The sequence below is a fragment of the Melospiza melodia genome, chromosome 2 (genome assembly GCF_035770615.1).
Source record: "Melospiza melodia melodia isolate bMelMel2 chromosome 2, bMelMel2.pri, whole genome shotgun sequence".
NCBI classification, from domain to species: Eukaryota; Metazoa; Chordata; class Aves; order Passeriformes; family Passerellidae; genus Melospiza; species Melospiza melodia.
This window is the reverse complement of record NC_086195.1, coordinates 140,004,041-140,019,665: the sequence shown is the minus strand read 5'-3', so window position 1 is coordinate 140,019,665 and position 15,625 is coordinate 140,004,041. Positions and strand designations below refer to the sequence as shown.

The following is a 15,625-nucleotide window of genomic DNA, read 5'->3' as shown; positions in this document are numbered from 1 at the left end:
AAGACAGACTTCTCCATGTTAAGGACATTTCAACCTGAAGGTGATGGAATTGCCTTTTATATGAAAATTGTTCTTTTACTTCTTTCACTTCTGAGATTAATAGAGTTGTCTTGTCCAAAAAATGTATAAATATTAGCTTACTGTGCTCTTTGATTGTTTCATCACAGTGTCTTCTACAAACTATAGCTCGGTTAGCAAGTAGGTAACATAGCTGCTTCCATAGATTAGGATTTCTTTTTTTAGTTTGCTTAAAGCAATGGGAAATGAGGGTATGGAAAGAGTTCTTCTCCTGTTTAGAATCTGAAAGTGCCACACAGACCAAGTGTGTAACTGAAGAAGTCTTTCCACCATGTTGGGAATACTCCAGCCTGTGTTAGATGTGTCTTTTGTTCTTTCCTCTGTTAAGAAATGCAGTCTATTGTTTGCTGGGAAGGAGTTAATACATTTGTAAAGGTTATAACTTACATAACAGCTCTTCCTTTCTAGCACATGCTGCTTTCTGCTGATTGACCCTGTTAAATAATTTGCACCAGCTCTGAATGGCAGTGAAAGAAATCTTGGGTTTTTTTTCTATTAAAGACAGTTGTGTACATGTATAGGAATAGTGGACCCAGAATAATCTGCCTGTGCTTTGTGCCACTGTTGTAGCTGTTAATAGTTGTTTCCCATGTCCTTTTAATTTCAGAACATCATTGACAGAGCAAGTCTCAAATACAACCCAAGACCAGGGAAGGTAAGCAGAGTTTGTGCCACATAAATCAATATGATACATGGAATAATTTGTCATACTGTAATTTTTGAAAAGAAAGCATCTGAAGTTGTTAGTCTAATTTTATGTATTTTTATGTATTAATAGCATGTACTTCCCCATGCTAGCAGTGAGAATATATTATTTAAAATCCTGCCACTAGTAATTTTACTGTCTTTCTCAGCAATTGTTTTCATTGAATAGAGTGTTTCATAAAGGAAGAAACTGTGCAGCCTCTCAGTTGGGTGGGCACAAATTGCAAGCAAAAGAATAATTGTGTTCTGTGTTGAAATGGGCCCTCATTTGCATGCATTGTGTATTGTTTCAGATTATTATTTATGATACTTGTGGCAACAAAAGTAAACAAGAAGTTCATTCAGATGTGCTAGATGCCTCATCATGGATCTTTCCCATTGGAACAGTGCTTAGGATAATTAGAGGATGGTAAGAAATCCAGGTCATATTTAAATAGTCTTTCCAAAAGACTGCCTGTGTGTTCCTCTTGTGTTTTTATTTCTTTTATTTATGACACATGTCCCATCTGCAGTAGTGTCTTTTTCTTGCTTTATAATTAGACTGAAACCAGTGAAAAAGCATAAAACAAAGTTTTAAATGCTGCACTAAAACAAAAAAATATTGTTTCTCCTGGGAGCTAGCTTCAAACAGGACGTTTCTAATAGAGCCTCAAGTGAGTTTAGAGCTCTTGCCTGAAGTGCTGAGCCAGTGCAGCCATAATCATGACTAGAAATATGTGAATTTAAAAAAAAAAAAAGGTGGATTTTTGCAGTTCAGTTTCATTTTACAGTAGCTGTTGTAAAATGAACATTCTCAGCTGCTGGTTTCAATGTGGCATTGAAAGGAGTGTGGCTACAGAAGGATATATACAAGGACCTTTAGGTTTGCAAGTGTTCCTCAGTTTGCTTTGGGAAGCTGGGGCCAGGTCTGTGTCAGTTGTTGCACTGGAATTTCATTGGTGGGGCTTACAGGGAATGTTTCTGACTGTCAGCCATGTATGTCACATTTATGCAGTTTTCAGGCAGCCTTGTGTGGTTGTGCATACATTTCTTTCACATCCTAAGGAATTGTGAATGCCATTATTAGTATGTTTTCTGCCTTTTATAGTGTCTGCCTGAACAGGACACATTTTGATGTGACAGTTAGTATATTTGGCCTGGTAAAATAAGGTTGCTCATTCACATTGTAGTTTAGCTGCATTTTTATTTTATATTTTATTCTGGAGAAGAACTGTATATTTTACTTGTCAATACCAAAGTGAATACTGAGGGACAGCATAAGAAAGATGTGATATTTGTTTTGGTAAGAAGAGCTTTTTCCTGGGCTTTCCATCAGATATGCTCTACCAGCAATGACTCAGTTAATTTTATCATTATTGCAGTTGGATTTTTTATGAGAAACCAAAGTTCCAAGGTCGAAGACATGTACTAGAAGAAGGAGAAGCTGTGCTGGATCACCTTTGGGATCTCCCAGGCATAAAACATCATCGAAGAAACCTCACAGTTGGTTCCATCAAACACGTAACAAAGGTACAGACTTTCTCCACAGTATTCTCACATGCATAATTGATTTGTTGGTCACACTGGTGTATTACCAGCAATGACAGTGTGTGTGTCATGTTCCTGACTTTATCCACATTTGCTGTGACTCAGTTTTTTCACTTTCTAGGTGATAAATTCCAGGGCTTTTACTGTGCTAAATTTCCCTTTCTTCCTGAGTTACTGAGCAGGTGGATTATTTTTCTTTGCCACCACCCTCACATGACACAGGCTCCTCTGCTTTTAGATGTTTACCTGTCCACTTATTTGAAATTAAATTGAATCAATTCATTTTTTGGAAGAAGTTTTTATCTTAAGCTGTCTGCTGTGTCTGTATGGCATCTGCTTCAGTAGTAGTTGGGTTTCCAATCCTGTTTGTACAGTGTAGCCTCCACAAACTGCTGCCATTCCCTCTACAGCTTTTGTGCCATCTGTAGAATCTGCACTTAGACCAGTGTACACCTACAGCATGTAGCTGTGCCTACAGCCATCAGTTTAGAAGGCTTTTTGTTGAAGAGATAAGAATCAAATATCTAAAACTAAATATAATGCATCCATTGTTATTCACTGAATGAGGAATATATTTTCCAGATCTTGTGATTTAAGAAGACTTAGTGGTCTCATTGTTCAGTGCAACATTCCAGTTGCTCACAGGGCAGTGGCCTTTGCAGTGACTGGATTATCATTTGTATCACAATGTGAAAGATTTTTAGTAAAGTGGTTTCTCTGTTTTCTGCTGGTATAGAGGTCATTTTAAAATTGATAACTTTTTTGTCATCAGTACAGGGGCATATTGTCATAACAATTAGAAATGCTTTTTCATTCTCCTAAAAACTTAGAAATTAATTAATTCAAAAGTGGCTGACTGAAGGCAAGAATAATTAAGTTAACATTATTTGAGCTAAACATATTAAAAACCTTTGATCAATACGCAATATGAATGTTGATCAATAATAGGGAAGACAACTAAATAAATGAAGGTATTCCACAGTAACAGCCAAGGGAAGCTGGATGGGTCTTGGTTATGAAAGAAGACTCTTGGATAGGAAAGATACTTGTTTAACTTCATCATGCTTGATAAAAACCTTTGCAGTACAGCTAAATAGCTTTGACTTTTGTTCTCCCAGTCTGTGGTTCATTTATGTAGAACACAGATGGAAAGCTTTGTTACTTTACACTAGTTCAGTAATCAACACTTTCCTCGTGTAAATGAAACCTTTAGCAGGTGTGGTTGGTGAGTTTAGTGCCCTCACCAGCCAGGTTTTGTCTTCTACACCTTGATTCATGAAGGCATCTCTACTTTTCTAGGTTGTTCTTTAGCTGCTGTGGAACTGCTTTTGGAAGGTAGTTTCCCAAAGTGCTACCCTATTTATTTATTTTTGTGGAAAATATAGGCTTTGTTTTTATTTGACAAATAGCAGATTCTTTTTCAGGCAGCTCGTGTGTGTGTGTTTTACTGCCTTTTCTTTTTCATAGGCTGTCAGTGTCTTTTCTCCAGGGTAGTTTGGCCATACTGGCTCTGTGTCCAGGTTGTTTGACTTGTCTTCCAATTTTTCAAGTAGTTTTTCAATGGTCTTTGTTTAATGGCTGCTCAGTTGATGTGAGTTAACAGATTTGAACATGGACTAAATATTTGAGAAGAAAACAGCTTGCCAAGAAGAGGAGAAACAGTTTTTTACTAACGAAACTGTAGGAGGTACATGTAATATTTTTTTTTACTAGCGTATTGTCTGAAGAACAGCCTGCCAGTAGCTTTGTGCTCTTGATTTGGCTTCAAGCCTCCCCAAAAAGCAGAGATTCTGTTAGATTTTTGGTTAGCTTGTGGCCTGGCTAACCATGGGTATGCTTTAGGTGTATCCATGTGTATTTAATTTGAAGAAAATTGTGGGGAGGAGATTCCAAAGAAACAGATTGTGCAACCAGTAAAATGAAGACCTGTCTGAAATGATGTGGAGATTGATCTCCTCTTTGACACAAGCCAAGGCCAGCAAAGTCTGCCTGCACACCCAGGTTCGTGAAGTTCCTGCAGCACAGTCTGTTTAGCCAGGTCATTTCTCTGGCCTACTGTAAACACATATTTTTGCTTTTTTGCACGTTGGGCTTTTTTCCTTTCTGTTTCTGGAAACCCAGAGTGCTATATATTTTGTTCCCAAAAACAAGGGCTAAGAAGAGTTCCTGTCACCTCCGTTCTGGAATAGTCTTGTGAACCATTATTTTGCAAGGTGGCAAGGGATCTGAAACAGCAGTTTATAATCACTCTCAGCAAGATGGTTAGGCAGGGATTACCTGGATTCCTTGTGGAGTCTCCTTAAGCAAAGCTCTTTGTAATGGGATTGTTCACACTATTACAGGAAGGGTGTGTTTCTTTTGTTGTGTGGTTTTTCTGGTGAAAAGAAGCTAATAATTTAAGCAGGGACTTTGTCAGATGCCATAGGAAGACACTCAGCAGCTTCAGATAGTCTCACTTGCTGGCTGGTTCTTTACAGGACAGTAATCATTTATTTCCTTTGTATGATTTCATTTGCCACCCCTGCTAAGTTCTGTAGCTGGGTTTGGTGGTGGTGAGTGGTAGCAAGAGTGGTACAGTGCTGGAGCACTGGGAGCAAGAATTATGAATGGGTAAAAAAGCCTGAAGGACCAACAGGACAAAAAAACAACAACAAAAAAAACCACCTCCAGAAGCAGATAGCATCCTAAAGACAAAATGTGTATTTAAAGTAAAATGGTGTCTAGACATTACAAAGCAATCATGCTAATACCAGAACTAATTAGGCCTGGTTTTCAATAGTCTCTTCTCTCATCCTTGTTTTGGCATTTCCCTTAAGAAGCCAGACTTCAGTCATTCTTTGTCCTGCTGTTGACACAGAACTACCCCAGTTAAACAGGCTGATTTGATCACCTCAGCTGACAGATCCAAGGAGAAGTCTCAACAGTGCTGAGTTTATTTAGCCCTGCTGGAGCTGTTAGGGCTGTAATCCTAGATCCAGAGGAAGGATAATCAACCAAGAGCACCTTGAGGGGGTCAAAGGCTTTTTTTGGTCTGCCACTTCTGCTGGACCTCTTGGTCAGGCTAGAAAAATGTCAGAGATGCCACTGAAGAGGAATATGTAGTGCTAAAGGCTTAAGGTTGTGTTAATCCTCTTCAGAAGGAGCTTTCCCCTTTCTGCTGAGGGCCATGTTGCTCTTCTGGAGGTGTCTGTAAGTGTTCCACTGCTTTGTAAACATCCCAGCCCCCTAAAGCCCACGAGGGAAGCACAGGCATTCCAGGCTGACTGCAGGAGGATACCACAGAGTAAGGCAGGCAGAGAGGGATGCCTGGAGGCTGTGATCTACCTGAGCATTTGCTGGTTGTGTGTTAGCACTGGAAATGAGCACAGCTGCCTAATGTGTTTGCCCTGCTTTTGTTTCTGGTTCTGCCTGATGTGTCTGTAGGACAATGAGTGTGTGAGTTTGGACTGCTTGTGATGGGGGTGGCACAGTTTGGGGGGTGGCTTTAGGGAGAAACCTTCCAGTTTGGGATCTGGGCTGGAATACTGTGGTAGCAGTTTTGCATGATAATAGTTGTGCATGTGTGTATCTTATTTCCAAATCTTGATGCCTTGCAGATGGCAGGGCTTCAGACTGAAGGGTCTCCACCTGACTGCTGTCATATTTGTATGGTTTTCATTTTGTTTCTAAAGATGGTGGCTTCATTGGGAATGTTAAAGGAGCCTCTGAAAGTTATGAAGGCTGTTAAATATGCTCAGGCAAATATGAACATGCTGGGGGCCAATATTTACCAAGCTAAATTTGCATGCTTTAATTGTATAGATTAATGGCATGGCACAGTAATAATAAATGTTACCATTCTCTGTGGTCTGTGCATCAGTACAGGTAAATTGAACTCCTTATTTAAGTCAAAATGTGTATTTGTGACTTTAAAAAAATGTGCTTAGAAAATATGATGTGCTTCTTGCTCGACCATGTTACCACCTTTAAAAATAAATATTTGAATTGGTTTTGATGAAAACCTTAGTTTGTTGTGTGGCACTTTATGAAAGAAATTTGTGAACTTAATGTAGAACACACACAAAAGTACAATCACTATGAGTAGAGGTTTTTTATTGCTTTCAAAATCTGACTGGAGAGAGATGGTGATAAATAGGAGAGACTTTAATATGAGTGTTTGTGCTTTACCTCCCCTGGTACATTTGTCATCTCTTGAACTGGAGACTGCCTCATGAGCTTCAGAGTCAGGAGAGCAGACTTGAAAAGAGCTTACAGAGTGCCTCTTTCCAATTTTAAATGAAAAACAAAAACAAAAACAAAAGCCTCCTACTGAATTAAAATTAAGCATACTCCATCTCCTCTTCTGTCTGAGCCCTCAGGCAGATACTTTTATTTTGCTACTTGTCTAGTCTTGTAGATACTTAGTTTCAGAATTTATCTGAAGCCATTAGGAGTCTGGCATCATTATTTGTGGAATTCTTATAGGTGCAACTTCAATTTTTTGAATCAAGCTTTATTACTGAATTTATGAATTTCAGCCTTCTTACATATCAGATATTTTTAGAAAAAAAACCACAGACTTCAAGTATTTCTCAACTTTGATTTAGTAAGATACATACACGTGTGAGAACTATGGGGTGATTTTATTTTTTTTAAATCTTGTCTAAGATTTAAAGATGCTTAGAATTGAGGAATGGAGTTCCTTAGCATGTTCCCATAAAGCAGCATTGTACTAGAAAGTCGTTTTTCCTGTTTTTTCTGGGTTTGGTAATCTGAAAACAAAAATTCCGGTGTTGCAGTTTCTGTTCTAAAAACAAAGAGTGAGCATTGTTTGTAAGGTACAATACAGAGGAAACGTGACTGTGCAGGAGGGAGAGTTGCCAAGGCAGTCTTACTCTGTTACCTCAGGTCTCGGGAGGAAAGTGAAACAATATCCTCAAGTGCATCCATTCTTAGTGCTGACATTTCAATAACTAATGAAAAATGCCGTGAACAAGAAGTGGGATGTGGCCCCATGAAAACCCCACTAAAAACCCACGTGCAAAAGGAGAGCACTGCAGGTGCTGTCACAAGATGAGGAGCTGTAGCTTCCAGGGCTTTTGTGCCCTGTTGCTGGGTTTCCCTGCAAGCTCTTGTGTTCTTCCTTTCAGAAACCACAGTCCTTGCAGGATCTGTGTCACAGTGTGCCCCTCCTGGCTCCTCCCCAAATCCAGAAATTGGGTGCTTCCCTGGGGACACCTTCAGAGACCACCACTCATCCCTGTTCTGTAGCACACATGAAAGGGGCATCTTCCCCAGCCACGTTAGGATTTTGGGAATCTTTATATGCTGTTCAAGCCCTCTGTTTTAAAGCACATGTGCTTGTGGGTGAGGAGGAGAAGGGGAAGTGTTCTGGGAGGTTGTGGCTGAGAAGTGAAGTTTTCCAGCTGCACACGTGAGCTGCCTTCCATTGGTCTGGAACACCTTGCTGAAACAGGGATTTGCAGATCCTCGTTGGTTCAGGGTGTGCTTGAGTGCTGGGGAACAAAGTGTTAGCAATGCTTGTTATATAAATACTGCAAAATGAGGGTGGCTCAATAAAATCCCTGCAAATTCTAGAGTAGAGCATGTGGTCAACAGGTTGCTCTCCTGTAGTATCTCTTAGCAGCAAACCTCCAGCAATGAAATTTCCTGTTACCTGTGTGGTAACAGGAAAATTGCTAAAGTGCCTACTTAACAGAATAGATGTTTTTTAATACTGATCTTTTTTTCCTTCTTCATCTAAAATGCTGCAGATTTATTTAGCACAACAAAAACATTGAACTCATATGGCTTGATACTGTAGTTGCATTCTGCATTACAGAACTTAATTGTTGTGGAGGGGCAGAGGTGGGAATGTAATGGATATTTCTGGAAAGTTTTAGGTAATGGAAGCATCATGTGTGTGATAGAAGCATTGCCTTTTGGAAAAGAAGTCAGTCTTATAAAGTTGTTCAGTCCTTTGGTTGGAGAATATTTAAACTGGCCTTTATGCAAGTAGCCTGACAGCAATAAATTTCTTCTTTAAAAATTAGTGGGAGCTGGAAATTTACCTCCCTTGGCTTTTCTGAAAATTCCAGCCTCCATTTTAAAAAGAATAAAACCCTTCCATCATATGAAGGCTGGAGAAGGGTGAGAAGATGGGGCAAAAAAGGGAATGTTTGGGGGCAGAGTCTGCAAGTGTGGATAAACATTACCCTTTGGTTTGTTTCTACAGGACTGTGGCATTCCAGAGGTGGAGTTCTGCCTGGCAGCTGGTAGTACAGAGGGACTTCCCATCTGCATACAGGGCGCAGCTGCCAATTTAGAAGAGCTGGATGTTGAGAAAAACCCTTGTATAAGAGTCAGATCAGGAGTGTAAGTACTGAACCTTTTTAGCAGCATTTTGCCAGCAGGTAGAAGAGTAATATCAGGGGATGAAAATCAGTCAGTAAGATGAACAATATTTGGGGGGTTTTGCCAGAAATTTGTAAACATACGTTTAATATTCCCAGCCCTATGTGTCAGCATTGTGTTCTGTGGGCTCCTAGTTTGAAGGCATTTTTTCCTAGTTGCTGGCAGACCTCTTCAGTAATTCCATATTTGAGTAGCTTTATAAATAAAGGAAGCAACTCAGCTATAATAAGCTTTTATTTCATTGGAGAATAGATACTTCTCCTGAGTCACCCACCCTGTTACAACCATAATACTGTGGCTGAGCACCAGAATATGAGTGTTACATCACCCAAGCATTTCTGAAGCTACAGCCAGATCCTGACATTCTGGAGGGAGGTGATGCAGTATGACACAGGCCCCTGGGCAGCCCAGAACTTCCTGTATTGAGCAGAATGGGCTGGTGTTCCCTGGGCCAAAACATCACAGTTCCTGAAGTCTGGGAGTTGTGTGGCTCTTCCCATAAGTAATTGCAGGATGACAGCAGCTCTTCTATTACAAGTCTTGCCTTTCCACGTGAGCCAAGCCTTCCTTCCCACTGTCTCACAGTAAGTCTGTGAAGCCTGGGGTTGTGAAGGACTTAAAAACAGAGTCTTGTCTTAGTTTTGACAAAACTTGGGTGTTTTAAGAAAGTAATTTTCTGTGTGGCTTTATGCCTCTTGCTCCATTCCTTGTGTGGTCTCCTAAACCTGTGTCCAGCTTCTATATTCAACTTTTTTTTTACCTGATTTAGAGCAGTCTGAAGGACTCCCAGCAATTCGAATCCTCATGTCAAAATTACAATAGCTTTCCAAAAGATTCTTGTAAATAATCATACTTTAATAACTTCCACTGAAAAAAATTATATGGGACTGATATAAGAAGCCTTTTAATTCATAAGGTGGTAATCTTAGGTAAAATTCAATGGAAACATCTCATCCTCAGTACTGACTGTTTTTGTATACTCATAGAGTAGCAAGCTGGCTTTTTTGAGTGAACAAATTGGTAATTTTCTTCTCTTTCAGTTATATTTAGCTTGGACTAAGAAAAAGTATTTGAGATCTTCCTAGCAGTGATGTTGCCAGCATATTTAAATACAGTTTTGTTTTGATGTGCCATCTCAAACATTATCTAGCTCTTATGAGTACAAAAGGAAAATAATTTTAATAAGATCTTTGTATTTAGAATGTAATTGATGAACTGATTGAGTCATTTGTCCTTACTGTTGTAGATGGCTTGCTTATTCAGACTTGAATTACAAGGGAGAGATGATGATTTTGGAAGAATGTGATTCACCACCTGAAATTCCTTCAGCAGATGTAAAATCTCTGCGTCCCTTAAGAATGGTGAGGACTTCACAATTCCCTGATAATCCCCTGTGTGCCCTCCTTTTTTTTATTGTTGCTTCCCAGATGTTTTGACCTAAATACAGCTTGGGCTGTGATGTTCATTGTGGGTTAATCCTCCGTGGTGTGCTTGCTTTGGTCACCGTGACTGTCAGGCTTCTGCACCCCCAGCATCTTCCTGGGAACTCCTGTTGTTGGGAGGAGGCCTGATAATACAGAAAGGCTCTTCATTTTGTTGCACCCAACGCCAATTAATTAACAAGAAAGCCCTTCTGAAGTTTTTTATTTTATTTTTTTTCAGTTAGGGTCTACTGGGGATGGAAGACCAGATAAAAACTTTAGTACCCAGTAGTATTTCTCTGCACACAAATCTGAAGAGGTGCAGCTGGTTTTTGTGTTGACAGACAGCACTTGGATCTGCATGTGAGGGAGATGGGAAGGGTTATAACACAAATTTTACTGGGTACATAGCAAGCCTACAGAGAGACAGTATAAAAGCCATAAAGGAATAAGACCTAATGGTTTCTCTTTAGTCACTCAAGTGAGGTCAGTCTCTTATTCCCCCACAGAGCATCATTCACTCACATTTCCACAGAAGATGCATTTGTTGTATTTGCTCTTTGACCATAAACATAAATATGTCAGACTCTATTTTCTCTCTCTCCTGCTGTTTTCTCTTTTTTTCTAGTGTTGCACCATTGTGCTATAGAAATTTGTAATGCATACAACAAAGCTTTAAAAGTTAATTTCAAAAATTGGTCAGTATCAATTAGTTTAAAAACATTTGCTTTAGAATTCTAGGCCATGAAGGGATACTTTGAAATTGCTGGCAGTCTAAGAGGTTTGTCAGTGCACTGATTTGTTTGTAGGTCAGGTTTATAGTGTGCCTGGCCTTTTGAAATCTATGGTAAGCATTGAAAGTGGTGAATATAATTGCAAAGACTTCATGCTCTGATAGTACTGTGAAACACATGTCAGAATGGAACTTGAGGTTTAATATAAATAACTAATTTTCCTCTCATCTGTTTTTAGGGTGGACTAAAGGTGCAAATGCCAATGAATGTCAAGGTAAGCACAGAGGGCACTCAGAATGAAATATAAGCACATTTGGCAATATGAAATCTTCATACAAGCTGCTTTCCTTTTGTTTAGTGTGTGATCTTTGATAACTATTCAGTGCTTGCTGATGAAGAAAAATTCCTTAATGCTATTAAGTTCACTTAGTGTTTGATGAGGTGTAAAAGTACCAGTAGTTTGTTTTTCACTTACTAGCAAAGTGTGAATTTGCTATAAAATGAGTTTTTCTGACTTGACACATTAGTCACTGTAATGATAAAGGGATTGGGGGTGATTTTCCCATTTAACATACTGAGTTTAAAAAGAAAAGGAGAGGGAAGGGAGGAAGAGAACAGGAATAGTTCCCTTCCATGCTAGCCCCTATTCCAGTACAAGAGTTGTGAGTAAGACCATGATCCTTCTGTGATTTGGGGAGCTGAAAGCTGATCCAAAACTACTGCTGCTTTTTTTTTTTTCTCCTCCTTTTTCTACAAAAGCTTTTGCTTTAGGTAACTTTTAATTATACAAATACATGCATGACTTGGGTGTTTTCCTAATAAATGCTGCAACAGATACAAATATTGTTAATAGCTGATCTGTGTGATTCAGCAGATAAGGAACTTGAAGGGGCTGTTAACTGCAGTCATGAAAAATAACTTCAGCAAAGTACAGGGAGAAGCTTCTTGTCTGCCTTTGAAAGATTAAGCTCAACATCATGTTTTCTAGATAATAATATATGAGAAAACCCACTTTGGAGGATGGTCCAAAGAGTTTTCAGAAAACATCACTTCTGTCCCAGCCCTGTTTGGTAGTGAGGAGGAGTTTCAGGAAATTGGATCACTACGTGTAATTGGTGGAGTGTGAGTATATTTCACTTTTATATTTATTTATTTTAAAGTAGGGAAGCATAAACTAAATGCTTAAAAGTGCTAACTAAGGGATGATTGTAGTCTTCACAGGTGGAATTTTTTGAAAAGAAGGGAGTGTATATTTCTTTTATTATCAGCTCTTTAGTTACCAGCCTTCAAAGCTAAGTGAGTGAAAGGTGTGAAGTCAGTGTTTGCCATTTGGATGCCAATAAATTAGGCTGCTTTGTTCACACAGAGCTTTAATTTGTATTGATTTATATTTCTGATAGTCTCTACTTAATTTGCTGAAATGACCTTGGGTAGATGTGATCAGTCTTCAGTTTGACATTTTAATACCTCTTTAAAACCTACAAGCTGTTTTATTGTCTTAATGGTTTTCCTCTGCCAGCTGTTGCATGTTATCTGCCATTGGGAATGTGCTGTTATTTCCATTAATTGAGGCACTGGATGGATTCTGTGTTGTCCTGCCCCTCCTGTGTCACACACACACACACACAGGACTGTGTCACACCTGTGTCACAGGTGGATGCTCTGAGGTAAACTCAGCACCACCCACCAACCCCTCATGTTGTTCCTTCACCCTCTCCCAACAGGACAGGACTGCCTGAGAGCAGGCAGGATGGTTGCTTTTGCCAAAGATGTCTGTAATAAAACAGTTTTCAGAAAATCTTGCTTTTGTTTCATAAGGGATTTTCCACTTCAGCATAAGGATGGAATAACATACATCCTTTCAGGCTGCTGTCAGAATTTTATGAGCACTAAATTCGAAACAAACTTAATTGTTAACACTCAGATAATCTATTCAGAAGTGCATTGTGTGTTCACTATCTGGGAAGCCTCAGATTATTAAAAATCATTGTTCTGTCTGTTGTGGCAGCTTTTATTTTTAGTGCTGTGGTAACATAAACAGCTGAATTAATGTAAACCAAATGGTACTAAAAGTAAAGCTATCCCTGCCTGCCAAATTTCACTGCCAACAGAATTTGTACAGCAATTCTAATATTTACAAGGGAGCTTTATGAAAGAAATGCTGACAAGAAAAAAGGTGGGGGAAGCAAATTTTTTAGTTGATGTCCATTAGAGATTTGAAGTTGATATGGAAACACCTTCTTTTAACAGACCCTTATCTGTTTATTCAAAATATTTTGAAAATTTCTATTTGTTTACTGCTAAAACATATTTCATATACAATATGGTTTATATCTTCAATTTGCTTGTCTGTTTATATGTATACAGTTTTAGATTAAAGCAAAAAAAATATAAGCAGGCAAAATCTTGTTCTGCTGAAATCTGTTAATTTTGTCACCATCTCCAGCAAAGGTGTAGGGTCTCATCATTTATTATCACACTGAAGAGATCCACTGCTTCTGTATTTATCACTGAAAGTTTGGGCATTTAGCTGCATCCTGGGCTCTGTGGTACCAAATATTGCTGTTGGGAATGTGGCTGGCTGAGAGGAGGCATTACATAAATCAGCTATTGTTGGATAAAGAATCACATGGCAGGATTTTGATCCACAAAGAACACTTCATGGATGCCTGTTGTGACTCCAAACAAGCATTGCTTTGTTAATTGGCTGGGTTTGTGATACTCATTTTAGTGATTTTGGGGGGTTCTCTTCTCCCTTTTTTTTTTGTTAGAGAAAATCATGTGTGCAGTTGTTTTGCCTTTACTGACCTGGCTTTTCTTTTGTTGTGGGGCTGCCACAGATGGGTTGCCTATGACAAGGAATGTTACAAAGGCCATCAGTTCTTGCTGGAGGAGGGGGACTATGAGGACAGATGCTCCTGGGGGGGAAGTGACAGTGCCCTGCTCTCCTTCCGCTTCCTTCAGGCTGTAAGTACTCACACGCATTTCTCACAATTATCACAGCTCTGTCCATAAAGAGCCAGGTTATTCTTTGTAGTGATCCAGCTGTCTTGGGTTGGGCATTCCATCTTTTGTGTTCATCCTCATTCTCTTCCTACTGGCTGAGAGCTAGACTGCACTAAGGAGGAAGCAGGTTCTAAAGAGTCTTTGTGAAGCTCATACAAAAATTGTATCATGCAGAATTCCTTGTCTACCCTGCCAGATTTTCCAAGCACCTCACTCCTGCACCTCAAGCTATTTGAATCTCTCAAATGGAATTTTCTTAAAAGCATAATGTGCCTGAGTGTACAGAGTAGTTCTTGATTAAAACAAAAATAGCTTTTCAATGCAGCAGCTGTTGCAAGCCTTAAAACAGCATTACCCTCTGTCTGTGATTTTTCTGCCAGAAAATTTTGGCAGCAAAAATAATCATGGTAAAAAAATCCCTGCTACTAAAATGTGCTTAGTGGAGGCAAGGATGAAATAATAGTAAAAACTATTTGTAAGAGTCTACTATTGGAGGCAAAGTTAGACTTTTTAGCAATGAGGAAACATGGGGTTAGAACTTCTTTATAATTTCCTTTGTTTTGGGTTGGATTTTTTGTTTGCTTGTATAAGTGTTTGAAGGTATTTTTATTATAATGGCAACTCTGTGAACATTAAATACAGCTGCAAAGAATAAGTTCTTCTGAGACTAAGATTGTTCACTCTGATATTACCCAGTTTTGTAAAGTCAGATTATTCATCTCTTCATCTGAGGAGCTGTGATATTCCTGAGCCAGGAATTTTGTGGAAATTTAATATGGGGATTTAAAGCAAACTCACTGTCTCAACAGTCTTTTTTTTTTTTTTTTAAGATAAAAAGTTAATGTGAGCCCCAGAAGGCCATACTTAAATTCACAATTTGCAGGTTTGTTTTTCATGAAAGGCACCTAGCAAAAACTGTATTTATAATCAGAATCTATCAAAATAAAGATAGGAGAATGAATTGAATTCAAGAAAAATATCCTTCTCAAAATAATTTATTTTTAGGTTTCTGAGAAAAAAATAGGTAAGAAGTTCCTTCAGATTGAGAAACCTCAATAGGATTTTGCATCTGCACAATCCTGTTCAATTACTGAATAATCCTTAGTTTTCCTCTCTTTTCCAGCTGTATATAGGGTGCCTGAGCAACTTAAGTTGATCTTTTTAGATTTTTTCTCTTGGCAAAGGACATAAATAGAAGTTAAAATCATGCATGTGGGTAGCAAGAATGACCTTCCATGTCATGTATTTAATTTAACTTGCACCTAAAACAGTCAGAAGGCTCAAGTCCTAAACATTTTAAAAATATATATCATTCACAGTCATATATCAACATACATCATTCCACTTGGCCTGTCAATATGTACAAATATTTACCTATTGATAATAGAAGTGAAAAGGAATATTTCCCCTCAATTTGTTGCATAACTGAAGGGAACCAGCTGCTTGCCAATGGAATGAGTAATGGCCCTGGCACTGTGTTGTTTGGCTTGACCAGCAGCTTGCCTCCCTCTGGGCAGTGTGCAGCACACAGGGCAGTGCCCAGGCTGCCCATATGCTCCCTTGGTGACTTTGTATACCATACTTAAGGTCAGGATTTTAAAAATATTTTCGTACCAAACGTTCAGTTTCAAGGGGACCCGGGCATAAATCCAAACTCTGTGTGCTTGAGGCCTCTCACTGCACAGCCAATGTCCTGGCTCTGCTGCCTGAGCTCAGGAATTCTGTCAGGGGAAGGTAAGGGCTGCAATGGGCTCAGAATCC

The 15,625-nt window shown here is 39.0% G+C and overlaps 1 protein-coding gene across 1 annotated transcript in view; it reads left to right on the top strand.

The window, feature by feature from the left end:
* CRYBG3 (crystallin beta-gamma domain containing 3) overlaps positions 1-15,625 on the top strand; it is an 81,263-nt gene that overhangs the window by 42,016 nt on the left and 23,622 nt on the right. Inside the window, exons 5-12 of the mRNA XM_063150196.1 lie at positions 686-733; positions 1,077-1,192; positions 2,145-2,292; positions 8,525-8,664; positions 9,950-10,064; positions 11,097-11,132; positions 11,847-11,980; positions 13,699-13,825. Of these exons, the coding sequence (XP_063006266.1) occupies positions 686-733; positions 1,077-1,192; positions 2,145-2,292; positions 8,525-8,664; positions 9,950-10,064; positions 11,097-11,132; positions 11,847-11,980; positions 13,699-13,825 (864 nt within the window). The remainder of the gene's footprint in view (positions 1-685; positions 734-1,076; positions 1,193-2,144; positions 2,293-8,524; positions 8,665-9,949; positions 10,065-11,096; positions 11,133-11,846; positions 11,981-13,698; positions 13,826-15,625) is intronic.